This window comes from Cornus florida, unplaced genomic scaffold (genome assembly GCF_030987335.1).
Source record: "Cornus florida cultivar Cherokee Brave unplaced genomic scaffold, ASM3098733v1 CherokeeBrave_3.0.0_Hap2_Chr07, whole genome shotgun sequence".
Lineage (NCBI taxonomy): Eukaryota > Viridiplantae > Streptophyta > Magnoliopsida > Cornales > Cornaceae > Cornus > Cornus florida.
Window position 1 is genome coordinate 24,224,597 of NW_026775577.1, and position 19,421 is coordinate 24,244,017.

The 19,421-nt window shown below is 35.7% G+C and overlaps 1 protein-coding gene across 1 annotated transcript; it reads right to left on the minus strand.

The window, feature by feature from the left end:
- Window positions 1-1,922: 1,922 nt before the first annotated feature.
- Window positions 1,923-4,065, minus strand: LOC132267591 (methyl jasmonate esterase 1-like). The gene is made up of 3 exons (XM_059768731.1): window positions 3,700-4,065; window positions 2,910-3,041; window positions 1,923-2,808 (listed from the first exon to the last, which is right to left on the minus strand). Exons 1-3 carry the CDS (start codon window positions 4,063-4,065, stop codon window positions 2,530-2,532), a joined length of 777 nt encoding a protein of 258 aa, XP_059624714.1. The 3' UTR covers window positions 1,923-2,529.
- Between the last annotated feature and the right edge of the window lie 15,356 nt (window positions 4,066-19,421).

Here is a 19,421-nt window from a genome sequence, read left to right on the forward strand (position 1 = left end):
TTCTCGGCTGGCACCTCACCGATGCCATTCAAGGTGACGCCCCATTTGTTTTGCAGGTAAACGCCGTCGTTCCGAGTTGCGAGGATTTTCGAATGAACAACTACTATCCATATCCAACTCCTTTTAAAATAAAATAAAATTAACAAACAATTTAAATACAAATAAACACATAAAATTTAAACAAATACACAATTAATTACATAATCATATCACACAAGTACACACAAATAAAACATACCATACACATCAAACAATTAAATCATTTAAACATATAACACATAAACACAGAGCCACATAAACAAATAGCCACATAGTTAATTAAAATGCAATAAAATAAAGGGCTAAAATCTGAAAACTCCCCTATTGTTTACAAAAACTATCTACTAACCCCTTCAACTACATAAACTATAATATTATCTCTTCCCCGTTAGTTGACCATTTAAAATTAACGGATTTTAGCACCTTATATTACATTACAATGACTAAAATACCCTCCTTTTTTTCTTCATCGTCCTGCTATCGGCGACTGTACAATGTCTCTTGGGTGTCTTTTTTGACTCGGCGCAGGCAGTGAGGAACAGCGGTGGACAGTGTTTTGTGATCAGTGATAAACATATATATATATTAGTTTTCAAGATTTATGAACATAAACAATCTTTACATACAATAGCAGATGCACTCATTTAAACAAATGCAACTGGAAACTTTAACCCCAGACTCAAATAAGGATTTCTTTTTCGCCGATCACCACGATTTTCAGACTTGACACGCATAAGGAAACAATAAGCAAATTGTTGACACTTGCGGATTCCTTTCTTGAAGATACAACCTGTTTTCATTCGACTTTTTGCCTTTGATACAATCGAAGTTTGAGTAATCGGAATGGAGTCGCCAGAGAGACGGAGAAGATAACCGGAATTGCGATGGATTTTCTGGCGACTCGCTCTGCAATTGTTGTGAGTGCTCTGGCAAATCAATACTCGTTGATGTATATATATATATATATATATATTAGGGACAATAAAATTAGAAGGTGATCTAGCGAGTGGAATTGAATTTGAAGAACGGCCAGTCTCTCCTGCTTCTTGCAACACACAGACACCGTCGTCATGGCGGTGGTGGCGTTGCTTATTGCCACTGTTGCGTGGCTGTCGCTCGTCTTCTCCGGAACCACCACACCTCGCTGGCACCGTTTCACGCGCTGGGAAGGAAACCCTAATGGAGCCGATGAAGATGGGCAGGAAGAAGGCCCAATTCAGCGTTCACGTTCCACGGCGTAGGAATTTTTAATTCCCTTTTTAATGAAAAAAATAATTAACAGGTGTAAAGTTGTAAATTTTATACATTTTTTTTATATTTAAGAATTGATGAAATAATATAGAGAAGTAATTATATAATAGGCACCTCTACAGTCTCCTATAATTATATAATTATTATAATTATATATAATTATAATTATATAATTATAGTAATTATATTTATATAAATATAATTACTATAATTATATTTAAATAAATATTAATATACTATTAAGGGTATTCTTGTCATTTTGCAAGAATTTAAAGATTTGTGACTGAATGGGAGCAATGTGATAGTTTATGTTATATCAGGGAATTTTTTAATACTCGAGGGGGGTTAGTAGATGGTTTCGATAAACAAAAGGATAATTTTCAGATTTTAATCTTAAAATAAATAATTAAATCTCATTTATATTTTTTTAAAAATTAGGGGTATTATAAATAATAATATATAATGGTAATCGAAAAAGAGTAAGTTTCTAAAAATATAAAAAGAAAAATTTAATGAACTAAGGTTAAGATTAAAAGTGAGCGTACAATTCCCTACTTACCTGCTTCAGTTTGATAAGAGAATAGCCATACGATATTTACACAACACATCCATAAAGGTCAATACAGATGCAAGAAAGGCAAGCCATAAAACGGCATATAAATCCTGAAGCAAAAATAAAAAAAATGAAGACCAGACTCTAAATTTGCTGAGAAAAATAACGGAAACCACCAAAGTGAGATGAGCAGCAAAGGGAGTGACACAAAGGTCAGGCCATCATCAAGGCAACAGCTCCAAAACTACATCCATAAGGTGCCTTCAACAGGTAGAAAAATCAACCAAACCCCGCACAAGTCGGGAACCACAAAAGCCGATATAGATCTGAGATCTAGATGAGATCTGAGAACGAGCCGGGGACAACAAAAACCGACATAGATCTGAGATTTAGTCGGAGAAAGAACAACAGATCCACCTAGTCTAGTCGAAAACAAGACAAACATAAGCCGATATAGCAAAACAATAGCAAAAACGGAGTGAAAACCACCAACAGATCGAGCATACTTATTATTACACGCTAATTTTATTTAGTCCGTGGAAGACAAAAAACATCACCTCCCCACTCCCATGGAAGGGTGCAGGGAGAAAACCAGATGGGGAAGATGAAGTGGGAGGCGGCTAAAAGGGTGGGTCGGTGGAGGGTTCTAGAGAGAGAGAGAGAGGGTTATGTGTTTTCACACAAATTCAATTATATTTATCAGCAATCTGCTGCAAAGTGATGTAAAGCTCGAATGGTTTTGAAATCATGGGCATATGATCAGATCCAGTTATGTACTTCACTTCTTTAGGAGGACTATTCTGAATCATATATTTCTGGAAATCCACTGGCTGGATTTGATCATCTCCACTTATTATAAAAACCCGAGTGACCATCCCGAATTTGTTGTGTGACAGGAAAGGCTTGCTCAAGTCGTTCAAGTAAAACCCAGTCGGCCTCACCAGCATTTTCCCTAATTCAAGGTCCTGCATGCAAAGATACATGAATAGAGACATGAAGAAAAACAAGAGCTAGGTGTTGTTAGCTAGGATTTATTCGTCCGAAATTGCCTGAGATCGAACCTAACCTTCGTTGGGGAGTCATTATAAAGCCCAGTTGCAAGCACTTGTGGACCAAGGAGTAGCGATACTATCTGATGATTTGAATCATAAACAATTGTGGAATCCAAGAAAGGGTTTGGCGAGGTCCTCTTAAAATACTGATCAAAATAAAAAATAAAAAATTAAAAATTAAAAATTAAAATTAAAATTTTTAAAAAAAAAAATGAAAAAACAAATGTATTAAGAGATAGAAAAAGAAAATACAAATATTTACCCAAAAAAAATAAAAAAAACAAGTAGAGATTCACTAATAAACGAAAAGGATATAAGATTTGTCATGGTTTAACAATTAATCCACTATAAATTTAGTAAAATGAGTAGCAAGTAATGCCCAAAACCCACACATTAGAAACTAAATTCCGGCCTAGCATATATATATACAGTCAAGTCCTTATTGGCCTACTTGTTCAAGAGTCATAAAAGCTACACGCCTAATAGAATCATTCATATTTATATATACGCACACACACTAATGATTACGGACAAACTTATTTACAAGGGTGTTCTTATTCAGTTAATTGTTAGGGAAAATATACAAATTCTTTGAATAAAATAATTCTTTGTTTTGAGGTAAAATATTTTTTTCATTTTTTCAGATAAAATATTTTTATTTTTATTTTTTGCGGTTTGGTAAAGATTTAAATCGAAATTGGGGTCAAGTCTATTGAGTGAGTGTGTAACAAAATGCATGAATTTTCATGATGCAATTATTTGCCGAATAAGCAGAATATTTAAGGCTAATAGAGATTTTCTTACTTCTTGAAAAAGGGTAGCTGGTGGAGCAATGTAATTCGGCATCAATGCAGCCAGGAAAACTGCAACTGAGATCTTCTCGGGGAAGCGCTCCATGGCTAAAGAAATGCAAAGGCCACCATAACTGTGAGCAACTAGGACCACCTTCTCCCCTTTAGGCAGGGAGGCCATGAAGTCCGTCAATGGTTGCGCATACTCAAAAAAGGAGGCCACCTCATTGAGCTGCCTCGGGTTCACCCCGTTTGCAGCAAGGTCCAAGGCTGTGACATGGTGGCCGGCGGATTTGAGCAAGGGGACAAGCTTGTACCAGGACCATGCTCCAAGGTTAGTCCCATGAACTAGAACAAAGTGCTTGCCTGTACTTCCCATTTCTTGTTCTACTGGCCGTTGCTTTGTTTTCTTAGGTACCTAGATTTATATATGCTACGTTTTGAGGAGAAATTATTGAACTGAACACGTGATCTAGGACTAATAATCGAAGGTAGGAAGAAAGGTGTAAGAAAACGAAATTTGTGCCCATTGGTTAGCGTGCCTGATGTGAGGCCCAATGTTGACGCAATCAACTACATCACAATACCTTTATTATTTCATGTAATACCAAAGCTCTATCTTCCACTATGGATTGTATGGCTGATGCGAGGCCCTATGCTGACGGAGTCAACATCATCATCTCACTTCCTTTTGTTAGGTTTTTACTGTATAAAATTTTAAAACTTCATTTTACTATTAAATAAAGGAGGTGTGAGTAAATATGAAAATGTGTTTCTAATAAGGATTATGTCTATTGATTAGAGGTATGAGATAGCCTATAAATATATGGTCTTTTTAATAAAATAATTAATGATTAACTTATATTCTTATATGTTCCTCCTCTATTCTCTTCCTGCAACCTATATATTATATTATATTCTTATCTTTTAGTATTTTGGGCAACATGACACTACAAGACTTGGCAAATGTTCTTCTGTGAATGTGTGCATAGAAGACACTGGAGTTATATGTTGGAGCCTTTCATAGTCGTCACAACCTGCACGTAGGGACGCTGTAAAGGCTTTAGAATAGCGCATATTGTGTGCCTCTCCATTACACAAGCCAAAAGTTTCTTTACTCTTCTCTTATTGGTTTTATATATTTTACAGGCCTATTATTTTATATATTGTTTTATTTATACTATATATATTGCGATATGATTACACTCTGAAATGAATATAGAAGTGTTTTAGTTAAAGTGCATTTTAATATAATTATGTGATTAGACTTAAAAATGAGATTGTATGAAAATATTCAAAATCCCCAACGATCTAAAGCCTTTATCTCTTGCCCTGTGATTTTTATTGCTTTATATGTGAAGCATTATCAATGTTTCTTTTTCTTTCTTTTGTATAATATTTTATATTCTGAAAGTCGATTGGCTTATAGGGAAACTGTTTAATTCATTCTTTTAACATATACAATTGGAGTGGCAACCATGTTTTAGAATTTTAAGTGGACAAGAACATTGTATTCTTATTATAGTTTCGAATTCTGATTGATAAGGGTATTATGATAGTTTTCTTCTTTAGCGGTTGAGTTTAAATATTCTTAAACGTTTGGATAAAACCCTAAAACTGTTGAATACTGTATTTAAGTATCATTTCTCCATCAGATATGGTATCAAGTTTAGAACATCGAACTTTTTAATTATAATAGTAGAATACTTTGTAAGTGATAATTCATGATGCGTGCAACTATTATATTGTAATTAGTAATTCATTTATAGAGTCATACGATTGTTTAAACATTACAGTGTCTATTTTATCTACTAAACAAACTATTTGGTGTAATTACCAATCCCATTAACGATTGATAAGAAAAATAAAGTGTTTTATTTTAAAATACCATTAGACATAAAATATGGAAACTCACATTCTTTTAAAGACTCGAATAAATGTTTTATTGTGAATCCGAAATTGTTCAAGTATAAAAATAATGAAAAGTCGTGTCTCTTCAAGAAGACATATTCAAGTAAACAACTTTTCATTCTCAATCCTATCATAATTGGAAGTCTTTACAATGTGATACAAATATGCATCATAATTGGAAGTCTTTACAATGTGATACAAATATGCATAAATTCTAAATTTTGTCTTGTTAAGAATTGAAAACATTGGAGAGTGACCTATTCTTTTTTCAAAAAAAAAATGTTTAAATTTAAAAAAAAAAAAAAAAAAAAAAAAAAAAAAAAATTCATTTTGATTTCAAATAGACAAAGAGTTGTGTTTTAGAAAAGTCATGTCTTTTGAATTTCGGATCCTAAAAAAAGTTTCTTACCGTTAGAAAATAATTTACTGATATACAGTCCTACCAAAACATTACTGTAACCATTATTTACTTACTTCGTTAAAATACATTCTCTAACTATAAGCAACGTCGATTTAGCCGTATGTAAGAGTGAGTAAGAGTAATTCGATTTTTGTGAAATGGTTTCATTTGGAGAGAAAACGTTTATTTTCAACAAAAAAAAAAGGGATGGAAAATTCTATTTGAGATGAATTGCTTTTATCATCCATTCTATTTTGACCGTATTTGAAATACACACAGTTGTATTTGCAACTATTGGGTCTGATTTTAAAATAAATACATTAATGAGTAAGATGTTTAGACCTGAGAACAGTCATATTTTATTCAAAGCACTAGTTTGATTGGTACATTGGTGCTCAAGCAGTTGTTTGAGTCCAAACTTAAATGAGTCATCTTCTTTGCTTTAGTTAATATCACCAGTGTGCTTTAAAATTTATTTCTACAACATTTAATCTTATAATTATGTATTGATTCAAATATAAGATTTTGTGTTCCTATCTTTCCTCATCATATATTTTATAATCTTGAAATGTGGGGGTATACATACACTGTAATTATATGTTTATCATTATTATGAAAATTATTGTGATGAGATTTGCATAAATTAGAGACTCTGAGTGTGCAACTTGATGCAGTGATTATGTATAGAGATGTTTATATATTTAAAGTATGTACATATCATTTTACGGTAAACCACTGTGTTGTTCTAGCCTTTGAGACAAGTTAACAGTTGATTCAAGTCAATGGATAGTGATAGAAGTTGGAAGATGTACGTACTTCAAAGATGCTTTAAAATAGAAAGACTAACTGTCTTTTCTTTCTTAGAGTGTAGTCCTAGACAATCTCTAGAGAGAGAAAATAATAATGAGACTGAAGATGTCTTATTTTTCTAGGAGCGTAGTCCTAGACATGTCGAGGGGGATAGGTTTAAGTCCCAAGGGAGTCACCTTCGGAAGTAACCTGTCCTTTGTGATTGGAGATCCCATGAATTAGGTTCAACAGGTAGAAACAATCCGTATTGCGTGACTTATTTACAGCACTTTCTTATTAGGAGGTTTCTTATGAAGATCCACTATTACCCATCCCTATGGCACCAGTGTTGCTTAGTGTGACGTCAGGAAAGGCATTGCCCTAAATGAGCCCGAGGCAAGCAAACTCTTGCAAGGTATTAGTCACATGTACCTTTGGAGGACTCACCTAAGTGAGAGTAGTTGTAAGGCCACGACTGTGAGAATTGGGCTATTCTCTAGTAACTGTTATGAGAATCAAGGTACCAGCGCATGGCCATTAATAGCGCTACACCGCTAACCAAGTCTTAAGTAAATATTATGTGTGCTACATGTTGAAGTTTGATTAAAGGGGCGGAGTTCAAAACCTAGTCTATTGGGTTCCTCAGATGGAAACTGTAACACAAAGTGCAAGTTCAAGTCCGGAAGACTCTTGCACCTATTGCAGAGTATTCAGTTGCCCTAATTGTTTTATTTCTTATATACTTACATTTATTTTTTCACATATTCTTTTAAATTTTTTAAAACTTGTGGGGGAGTATTAGGTTTTTTACCATATAAAGAGGTGTGAGTAAATATGAAAATGTGTTTCCGACAATGGTTGTGTCTATTGGCTAGAGGCATGAGGTAGCCTATAAATATATGGTCTCTTCAATAAAGTAATTAATGATTAACTTATATCCTTATACGTTCCTTCTCTATTCTCTTCCTGTAACCTATATATTATATTATATTCTTATCATTGGGTATTTGGGGCAACATAACACTACAAGACTTGGTAAATGTTCTTCTGTGAACGTGTACATAGAAGACACTAGAGTTGTATCTTGGAATCTTTCACAGTCATCACAACCGGCACGTAGGGAGGCTGTAAAGGCTTTAGGATATCGCATACTGCGTGCCTCTCCATTACACAGGCCAGAAGTTTCTTTACTCTTCTCTTATTAATTTTATATATTTTACAAGCCTATTACTTTATATATTGTTTTATTTATACTATATATATTGTGAAATGGTTACACTCTGAAATGAATATAGAAATGTTTTAGTTAAAGTGCATTTTAATATAATTATGTGATTAGACTTAAAAATGAGATTGTATAAAAATATCCAAAATCCCCAACGCCTTTACCTTTTTCCAATGCCGTGTCTTCCCCTGTGAGTCTTCCCATTATTACTTCCCACTATTACTTTACCTACTACCAATGTTATATCTTCCACTGTCAGTCGTATGGCTGATACTGACATAATCACCCATAATCATTTACCTTTACCTTTACCTTCTTTCCATGTCGAGTCTTCCACTGAGTTCTCCCATTACTTGTACTTTACCTACTATCAAAGTTATGTCCTCCATTATAGGTAACATAACATGTACAAGGACCCACTCTGACACAATCACTCACAAGTCAGCCAATAACCTATCCATTGATAAATGCACTTCCCCAACCCCATCTATTAAACCCATAGACCTCATTCTACGAAAAATTATTAGATTATGCTGGTCTATTTGACATTTGGTGGACTAATTTAATTAAAACCTTCCGATCATAAAACTTTGTAATTTATTAATATATTCTTGTGAGGCCATTTTCTCAATCCGATAGTCTTTATTTAACTTATCCACTAAGTGTTAATGGTCCAGAACTATCTAATAATTTCTCCCATTCCACCCCTATCTTGGGCTGACGTTGCCAAGAATTCGCACCCCAAAATTTCATTAAATTTTATTCACCATTCACAACCTACTAATGGAATCATATCCATACCACATGACATTGAGTAAACTGAACTCTCCCATAGGAAAACCAGCCTACTTGGCTATTTCTTTCACAAGACTCTGCCATTTGGCATGGTTAATGATCTCTCCAGTTTCCTCTGGTCTGACAAATGTCTCCTCAAAGTTACCAGCTCGAAGAAGGGACTATTTGAGTTTTACTTTTCTATATTTGATCACTGCAATGCAATCCTCTTTGAAGGGCCTTGGTTTTTTTTCCAATAAGCATTTGGTTCTCAACCATTAGGAACCATGTTTCAAGAAAGAACATCATTCCTCCATTCCAGTTTGGATTAAATTGGTTGGTCTTACACTCCATTTTTGGAATAGCTTTGGACTTAGTCAAATTGCAAGTTTCATTGGAGTCCCATTGTTTGCCGATCCTATCACTGGAAATAGGCAAAAAACGAGATTTGCTAAGGTTTATATGGAAGTTAATACAACATCAAATCTCCCCTCAGTTCTCAAGCTGCAATAGAGCTCTGGGAAGATTGCTACTGTCATTGTCGATTACTTGAACTGCCCTACAGTATGTCGACACTCTACCATAACCTGTCATTCTTCACCCTCTTCCATTAAATCCCTACAACCATTATCTGAATGGAAAATAGTTCCATACAAAAATCCATATAAACCTACTTATTCAGAGTTATCTCCTTTGGATGACAATGCCACCACTGAGTTGGCTTTATCATCGCATACCACCGTTGCTTACCACTCTGGCCAAAATGTCATTACATACTACTTTAAGCCTAATGATAGTTTCAAAATTGACCTCAGCTGTTACAAACCTACTTTCATTCCCTCTGATATTATACCAGAAACCAACCCTGATGTGTCCACATCATTATTGAATCATAATGATCTTTCTCACTGCCAACTCACTTTTGATGATAAATGCATAAGCTTATCTGAATCTGATTCAACTAACATTCTTCCTCCTTTGGGAAAGGCCAAGGTAAGGAGTAGAAACATTTCCAAGAAAAGGCAGTCTAAGAAATCAACTCCTCAAAGAGGGAATCTTTTCTCAAGTGGCAGCTTCCTCAATACCATTAAATGGTATCAATAGCATTATGGAATATCAGGGGCTTGAATAGTTCCCTGAAACAGGATGAAATCAAACTTTTTATTTCTGAAAATAGGGCAGATATTGCTTCTATCATTGAGACTAAAGTTCAGTCAGGAAATGTGGATAAGATTCACAGATCCATTGCTAGAAACTGAAGGCTAGCATACAATTACAGCCACACACCCTTGGGAAGGATATGGGTCTTATGGAACCTAAGATCAGTTGAAGTTCAAGTCCTACAATGCTCAAGACAGGCCATACACTGTTATGTCACCATATTGAGATACATGTCCACTTCTACGCTTCCTTTATTTATTGAGCTAATGTGGCCACAGATAGGGAGAGTCTTTGGGATGACATTGTCAAGCATTCATCTATTTTTTCTTCCTCACCTTAGATCCTCGATGGTGACTTTAATATTATCAAATCCTCATTTGACGACCATGGTGGCTCAAGGAATACAACTAAAGCAATGCTGGATTTCAGATGTTGCCTCCACTCCTCCAGTCTTGAAGATCTTCATTTCTCTGGTGTCTTCCACTCTTAGACTAACAAGAGTCCTAGTGTCTTTAATATATCCAGGAAGTTAGACAAAGTCCTCATTAATGACTCTTGGAATCACTCATATCCCATGTCTCACTACACTTTCCTCCATCCAAGAATTTTAGATCACAGTCCCATGATTCTTAACCTTGGCAATCCTAAGCCACAGAGAAGAGTCCCATTCAGGTTCTTTAATTCCTGGAGTGATCATAAAGACTTTCTTCCATTAGTCCATTACCACTAGAGCAAGCATATTGATGGCTATATTATGTTCCAAGTGGTCTCCAAATTTAAGAGCCTCAAGCAACCACTAAGATTAAAGTTCTCAAAATGCTTAAGTGCAATCCAGATTGAAGTCAAGAATGCTAAAGCTTCCCTTTCAAGCTGCCAGCTTGCTCTTAATAATGCACAAGATGATTCCTCACTAAGAGCCCAAGAAAAATAGCTATTATCAGCATACATAAATCTTAAACTTTCAGAAGAGAAGATTTGCAGGCATAAATCAAAAGTGTTGTGGCTTAAAGATGGAGATTCCAATACCTCTTTTTTCTATAAATCCATTGCCTCAAGATTCAACAGGAATAAGATTTCATCCATTTCCACTAGCAATGGTGTACTACTTGACACTGAATCAGCTATCAAGAATGAAATTATCTCTTACTTTCATATTTGCCTTGGTATGAATCCATATATCTCCCCAACTATGGATCTATTACATTCATTCATCCAACCTTCAGTACTTTTATCCTTCTATGATGCACTATGCTCTATACCCACTATAGAAGGAATTTAGCAATGTATGTTCTATCTCAACTGTGATAAGGTCCCGGGACCTGATGGTTATAATGCTTTCTTCTTTAAGAAAGCTTGGTCTATCATTGGGTAGGATGTTACAAAGGTAATTCATCAATTTTTTACAACTGGAAAGCTGCTAAGTGAGGTTAACTCAACCTACATCTCCCTTGTTCCCAAAGTTCCAAATCCATCTACCATCAACGATTATAAACCAATATCATGTTGTTTTACCATCTACAAGTGCATTTCAAAGTTACAAATAAGCTCAAGCCTACACTGCCTCACATCATTAATGATGCTCAATCTGCATTCATCCATGGAAGACAAATTGATGATAACATTCTACTTACCCGAGAGCTCCTTAATGGCTACCATATGCATACTTCCTCCCTACGTTGTGCTCTCAAGATTGACCTCAAGAGAGCATTTGACTCAGTATCATGGGACTTCCTATTTGATTCTATGAAATTGTTTGTATTCCCCACTGTGTTCATTAACTGGATTCAAACTTGTGTATCCATACCCTCATTCACAATCTCTATCAATAGTGAATCTAATGGGCATTTTAAAAGTATTAAGGGGTTGAGACAAGGAGACCTCTTGTGCCCATTTCTCTTTGTGATTATCATGCAGGTCTTCTCACTCATCATCAACAAGCTCACTACTGACATGTCATTTAAGTTTCATTTCAAATGCAAACAGTTGAGGCTAACCCACCTTATCTTCACTGATGATCTTATGGTCTTCTCACATGCCAGCATTCCATCCATTAAAATATTCAAGAATGCTATTGAGACATTCTCCTCCCTTTCTAGCCTCCTCATCGACCACAACAAGAGTCAAGTTTTCATCACTGGAGTCAGTGAGTAGTTAGAATCCAATATTTTATCCATTCTTGAATTTCAAAAAGGGGAATTACCCGTGAGATATCTTGGAGTCCCATTGGTCACCTCTATGCTGAGAGCTTCGAATTGTAAGACTCTTATTGATAAAATCACCTCCAGAATTTCACACTAGACTAGTAAAGATCTCTCATTTGTTAGTAAGATGCAACTTATTAGAGTTATACTGTTCTCCATTCAGCTTTACTGGAGCTTTAAGTTTATCTTACCAATGAGTATCATTCATGAAATAAACTGCATCTTTAGATCCTTCCTCTGGGCTGGTTATATTCTCAAGAAAACAAGGTCCCCTTATCAAGAAAACAAGATCAAAGGTAGCAAGGGATACATGTTGCCTTCCTAGAAGAGCGGGTGGTCTTAGCATCCCCAACTTAGCTTCATGGAACAAAGTGGCAATTATGAAACATTTATGGCATATTATCAATTTTAAGCAGATGATTTGGGTCCAATGGGTCAATACCTTCTTGCTTAAAGGGAGAAGTATTTGGGATATAAAAATCCCGGGGCAATGCTCTTGGAACTAGAGGAGACTCCTTAACTTAAGAGCATCAATTAAGCCTCTAGTTAAACTTCAATTGGGTAATGGAAGGAATACCTTTTTTTGGTTTGACAATTGGTGCAGCCTAGGGCCCTTGCATTAACTTGTCTCTTCACAATAAATCATTGACTCAAGTTTTGACTGCAAAACAAAACTAAGCTCCTTCATAGCTAACTCTACATGGTCATTTCCATCAGCCATCACCAACATACTCCCCCAACTGCTTACTACAGCATTACTATCTCCATGTCCACAAAGTCAAGATAAAGTTATCTGGCTCCCTTCTTCCACTGGGGTTTTCTCAATTGCACAAACACTGAAGTTCAACAACCAACATTTGCCTAGTCTACCATGGACTCACCTGGTTTGGACTAAACAATCAATCCTGAAACACTCTTTCATCCTTTAGGTTGACATACAACATAAATTACCAACCTTAAATCGAAGATGTATGGCTTACCTCAATCGCACCTTATGTGTCCTTTGTAATAACCAATTGGAGTCCCACGACCACTTGTTTTTCAAGCGTGAATATACAAAGCCCTTGTGGTCTTTTATTCAATCACGATGCGGGTTCCATATTCATCCTTCCTCTTGGCTGGATCTAATTTCTTAGGTATCTTATCACTGGAGATGCAATTTTGGTTTTTACACCAACTCAATTTCAAAATTGGCTCTAGCATCACTCATTTACAATATTTGGATTGAGTGTAATCGGAGAATTTGTAAGAAAAAATCCTTACCCAAAATTCATTGCTACACCAAACACTGGAGACAATTAGACTGAAACTCATGTCTACAACTATCTCTGACTTTATGAATACCAGGCACATCATAGATGAATGGGAGCTTCCATCCTCAGCTATTAGACCACCAGCCAAGCCTTCTGATCAACAGATTTAAGGAGAGTATCTTCTCCAAACACATTGATTTGTGTTGTGTCAAATATAACTCTTGCTGGGTTTGTTTGCTTTTAAGCTTTGGGCTTTCTCAGTGGCTATTTTTGTATTTGGTCAGCCTGGGCTAACTTGTATTCTATATTTTTTTATCTTATAAAATTAATTTTACCTTTCAAAAAATAAAAAATAAAATAATCATGAAGAGGGCTTGAAAAAAAATGGCTCAAAGTAAGTTAGAGCTGACACTTGGAGATCTCTCTTTCAACTTTTTTTAGCATCATGAAGAGGGCTTGACAGGAGCTAGATGTGACGGCCCTGATTTTTAGGCCAGTGCATTAGTGATGAACCGAAAGGATGATCCGATAACGGATCCAAATATGGAAGCGAAAACAGAAAACAAGACTCTAAGAAGTCAAAGTGACCTTCCATAAAGGTCGTGGAACTCAACAAGAACTAATGCGGAATCAAAAGATCGAAAATATGACAAATAAGCCCCCAGGGCCAAAATAGTCATTTCTAAAAACTGTCGATTCGGGTGCCACCGAGCACACCGCTGGAAGGACAATGAAAAACTAATCAAGATGGATTCAAGAATCGTATGATTTGGAATCCGGACGAAGGAGAAACGGCATGACGAAGAAAAACGAGTACTTAAGGCAAAAAGGGTAAAATGATAATTATTTAGGAAGAATCGGTAGAAACCGAGCACACTGTTGGAAAGACAGCGAAAAATTAGTCAAGTTCAAAAAAAAATTCACTTGAATCGGAGTCCGGACGAAGGAGAAAAGCCCAAAAGAAGAATTGACGTCGCAGTGGCCCGACGATGGGCCATGACAGCCCCATGCGCACGCCCATATGCGCGCCCATGCATGCCGCACATGCGTTGGGTGCACACATGGCTGGCAGCAGCCCATAAAGCTGCTGTGTGGTTTTTTTTAAGAAAAATCCGGAACAGAGGCTGAATTTGGAGGCCTAGATGATTTTTTTTGCAAAAAGACAAAGAAGAAACCCCCCTCAAAATTGAGTTTTCTACGTGACACTCAAGAGAATTAAAAAAAAAAATCTCACTGTAAAATGGGCAAAATGCCCTCCCAAGAAATCTGGTTAAAAGAGCTAAAAAGCTGCTAAAATGAAAACTGGAAGGTGAAACTTCACGAGGGATTTCTGGTGCCAAGACGATGTTTTCTGGAAAAACACAGAGAAGAAACCCTCCCTAAAATCACGTTTTCTAATCGATCATATTAAAAGAAGAAAATAAAACTGATGTGAAAGGTCTATAATACCCCTAGATCAGATTATGCAATAAAACCTTAAAATGAGTTTCTATGAGGCTCAAATTGCCAAGGAAGAGGTTTTTCTTGAAAACAATCATGCACGCAAACGTAACTTACCTATTAGGATGTGCTACAATGGTCCATGGCTTAAAAATACCACCGATGCAAAATCCGACCCCCCAACGGGCAAAAAGGCAAAGATGAACAAGAAAAAGGAAATTTGAAAACCAAAATTAACAAATGATTTCAAATTACCGTTTGGCCCTTGGCCACACTTCATACATGATTAATGAGACCTTATGAAAGAATAAAAATGGAATTCCCACACATGATGCAAGCATAGTGAAGCAATGACTCGGCATTTTTCAATATTTTCATAATATTTCATTAAGTTAAAAGTTACATAGAATACAAATTAAATGTCATTGGCCTATGGCCTCATCTCATACATGTCAAATTCATTGTAAAGAGTGTACTTATGTACACATTACAAAAATAGAATCAAATTTACACATTTTGACATATAAAGCTATAAATGGCATTTCAAGCCAACATTTACAAGAAATGAGAACTTCAAGTTTACAAATCATCCAAGCATGATGTGAATCCCAAATCTTAATCTCGGTACTTGAAAAATGTCCCTACTACGTGGGTGAGTAATATAAAGCTACTCGTAGGAGATGAGCATGCATCGACCTAGCGTTTTACAATTATATCACCTTAAGGTGAAACATATCAAAAGGGATCATGCCACCTAACGTCTATGTCAAGTGAGACTCAGGGATCATCCTAAGCTACTTATGCAATTTAAAGTGAACAACGACATACAAGTATACATGCTCAAGTATACTAAAAAATGTTAAACATGTTGTACAACATACAAGCATACATTTCCAAGTATACTAAACCACATCAAGACAAGTCATGCAATGTCTAAGCATATTTACACAAGTATGCATTTTATATGAAAATCTCGTAAATCAAGTATACCGACACAAGTATACTAAGCTAAGAGAGATACGCCTAAAACAAGTATACACGGCATAAGCATACTAAATGAAATCTAAACTCACAGAGCAAGCATACAAGTTCAAGTACACTATATGAGATCTAAATGCACAAAACAAGTATACAGTTTCAAGTATACTAAGTAAGATTCAAATATCCAAAGCAAGCATTAATTCTCAAGCTACAAGTAATCCATGATTAACAACTTGAAATTGAATGCAAAATCAAAGTAGAAAGACTAGGACATGTGGTCACTAGACCAAACAAGTGTTTCCGGGTAATTACGACCCACAAGGCACTACCTAGTGCGCATATGTATAAGTTATTCCGGGCAATTACGACCCACAAGGTACTACCTAGTGCGCACTTATGACTTAGAAGACTCTTGTCTCCGTACTAGAGCCAAACCCTAGCCATCACGTGAAATATGTCCTTACAAGCTTTCCAAAATCAATAAGTCCAAAACTTATATAAAAATCAATAAGTTAGACCAAACTTATACCAAATCCACTAATGCATAAAGCCATCTTCCATGCACAAATAAGGTTGAATCCACACAAACCATGTCCTAGAATTCAAGTCTAGATAGCATATGACATGTCAAGCCTCCAATATGCAATTTATACACCAAAACAATAATATTTTACAACAATTGAACCACATAACCACACTAAGTCACAAGTACTAAATAAGTCCCAATTTAGTAACTAGCTTTCAAAGTAAACAATTGTAATAGTCTAACAAGCTATACACCTATACAAGATATATCTAAATAAGCTTTGCAAGTCAATAATATTCTATATTATGCTAAGTCCGATTACCATGTCAAGATGTCTCAAGTACTAATTCTACATCAAATTAGTAACATGCTCATAAGGTGATTAAATAGACCACATTTCAAGGGATTATCAACCTATTACCTCCAATATCAATTTAAGTGACCAACACACTTAAAATAAAATTAATTAAGCTCATTAATTAATTTTTCTCTAGATTTTCAAACATATCTAAATGTCCTCAATTTAATATATGTTAAAGAACTCACCAAAGCCTACTTTAATATCACATTACAAGTTGATTCCATACTTGATACAACTAGGTGAATTAAATTTTCACAAAAGATAAATATTAAATAAAATTTACAATTTTTATTCAAATAACCCCAATTTAATATATATCAACCACCATACCAAGGCCTAAATTTCTAGCGTGCCACAATTTAATTCTAAGTTGCCAAGCATCATGAGAATTAAATCTTAAACAAAGAAAATAATTAAATTAAATTCTAAAAACTTGAACAAGGCATGCTCATAAGTTTTATATGTTTATAAAATAATCAATACAACAATAATATAAACCTAAGACATCCCCTACCTCAATTTGATATGAAAATCTCAAAAGCCATCAAAACGAAACGGCTCCGAATCCGACAATACTTCGGGGTTTCGTCGGGGACAACGCCATGAACGATAAACTCCAAAGAGGACCCATGAAAATCATAACTTGACTTCAAAACCAAACTCAAAATTTGGCCAAAAATGGGTTCTAATAAGGGTGAAAGAAGTGCGTAGTCAACACGAACACAAAACGCAAAGGCCCTACTATGTTCTGACAAAGAAATAAAGTTCAAATGAGGAGAGATAAGGTGGCAGCCTCCCTTGGGCTGCCATGAAAGCTTCAGGTCATGCAAGAGAGTGGGGAAGATGAAAAAATAAAATATCTCATCCCCCTTTTATAGAAATCTCAAAAAGTGCCCCGAACGGGCCCCGCCGGGTCCGGAAAAGTGAAATTTGAGCAGACGCACTCAAATGATGAAATTCTATGAACAAAAAAGATTCAAAATGAGAAAATAAAAATAACGGAAGAAACAGCGTCAAAAACCGAGTCCCGAGCAGAAAGTTATGCCCCAAACAAGTTTGGCGCAAACCGGGGCTAGAAACCCTGAAACTGGAAAACATCGACCAGAAGGGACTCTAAGAGTTTACGACTCGAAAAAAAGTGAAAATGAATCCCGTACGAGGATCCAGGCTCAAGACAAGATAATTTGCAATAACTTTCATTAATTGCACAATGGCCCCTACAAAAAGGGTTAACTGCAAAACTGCCCCAGAATGAAAATATCTTCCAAAAGACATTTTCTTAGATACCCCTGAAATAAAATATCTTCAAAAGATATTTACGAAAAACACCCCAAGAAAAGAAATTAATTTCAAAGAATTATGCATCCATGCCTCTATGGACACCGGGAGTAGCCAGAGTACTTTCCTACAAAAGTAAAGGTACGTATTTCATGGAAACCACTCACGATAAAGATACGTGAAGTCAAAAACCAACTCCGAGCACAAGAATTGAGGTTTTGCCAACAAAGTGACAAACGGGGAAAGACGAAATAGGGAAAAGGACGAAATAGGAATAAGGACAAAAAAGTGAATAAGGTTGAAAAACGAAAATTGTGGAAATGACTCGGTCCTCAAAGGAAGTTGTCAATCCACGGAAAAGAGTCTCAGAAACCATTTTCGAGCACTCAAGACGACACTAAGTGACGAAAAACCATCCACAGAAAAGAAAAGACAATGAAAAAAATTTATCCGCAAAATTTGAGGAAAAAGGAAAAGAAAGAAAATGACCGGGTCATTACACTAGAAGTCAGTATTTTTCTCATAAATAAGGCTTAACAAGTACTTTCTAGTACTGATTTTAAGCATTGTCTCTTTACACTTCTCAGAAGCATTTTTCAAACACACAATTATGGATGTAGAGCCAGGCAAAATAGTTTTTGCTTTTAAACTAATAGATTCTTGAATTCATATTTATATTTATATTTTATTTTTCACAATCCATTCCAATGTAATCCTACTGCAATATTTGCATAGAGTATATAGAATAATAATGCATGAAATACAATGAACCCGAAAAAAAATCCTCGTGCCCAACAACTTCTGTAATGGGTCCCACCTGGGATCTCCCGGCCCAAAAAAAGGAAAAATACCAAAATAGCAACCAATGTATTTCCAAGAGTGTTGAATTCAAGGAAATACTCTAACCAGCTATCGCAACACACTCGGCACACTCCACGGTGTTCTGCATACAAAATGAGATATGACTAAAATAATCCAGAAAAATAAAAAAATCCCCGAAAAATGAAAAATAGAAAAAATGAGTAACATTACAATCTATCCTCCTTAAAGAAAGAGGCCCACAACCACACACCTTCCTGAGAGACACCTCACCAAACCACAGGACTATGAGCTCAACAACCTTATTACCTAACTTCGACACCGAACGTCAATAAGCAATCACACACCACTGCCACTAAAACACAATGCTCACCACCCTATGAGGGTACTCATCACTCATAACACAGTAACACTAAATCAGTTGATTCTACACCAGACTCTAAAAAGGACATATGTCTACTCTACACTGCCATGCAAGGCTCCAAAAACCAAAAGAAGAACGATTATCAGACCAGGGAACATGATAACATCCAAACTCAACTCATCCTTTAAAGAACACACAAAAGCACCAGATAAGGAACCCCATCCATCTCACAATCAAGTTCAAACCTAAATC

Coding starts and splice junctions, on each gene's coding strand:
- LOC132267591 (XM_059768731.1), bottom strand. CDS start 4,065: ATGGGAAGTACAGGCAAGCACTTTGTTCTAGTTCATGGGACTAACCTT. Junction 3,042..3,699: donor CAGCTACCCTTTTTCAAGAA/GTAAGAAAATCT, acceptor TATTTTGATCAG/TATTTTAAGAGGACCTCGCC. Junction 2,809..2,909: donor ATAATGACTCCCCAACGAAG/GTTAGGTTCGAT, acceptor CTTTGCATGCAG/GACCTTGAATTAGGGAAAAT.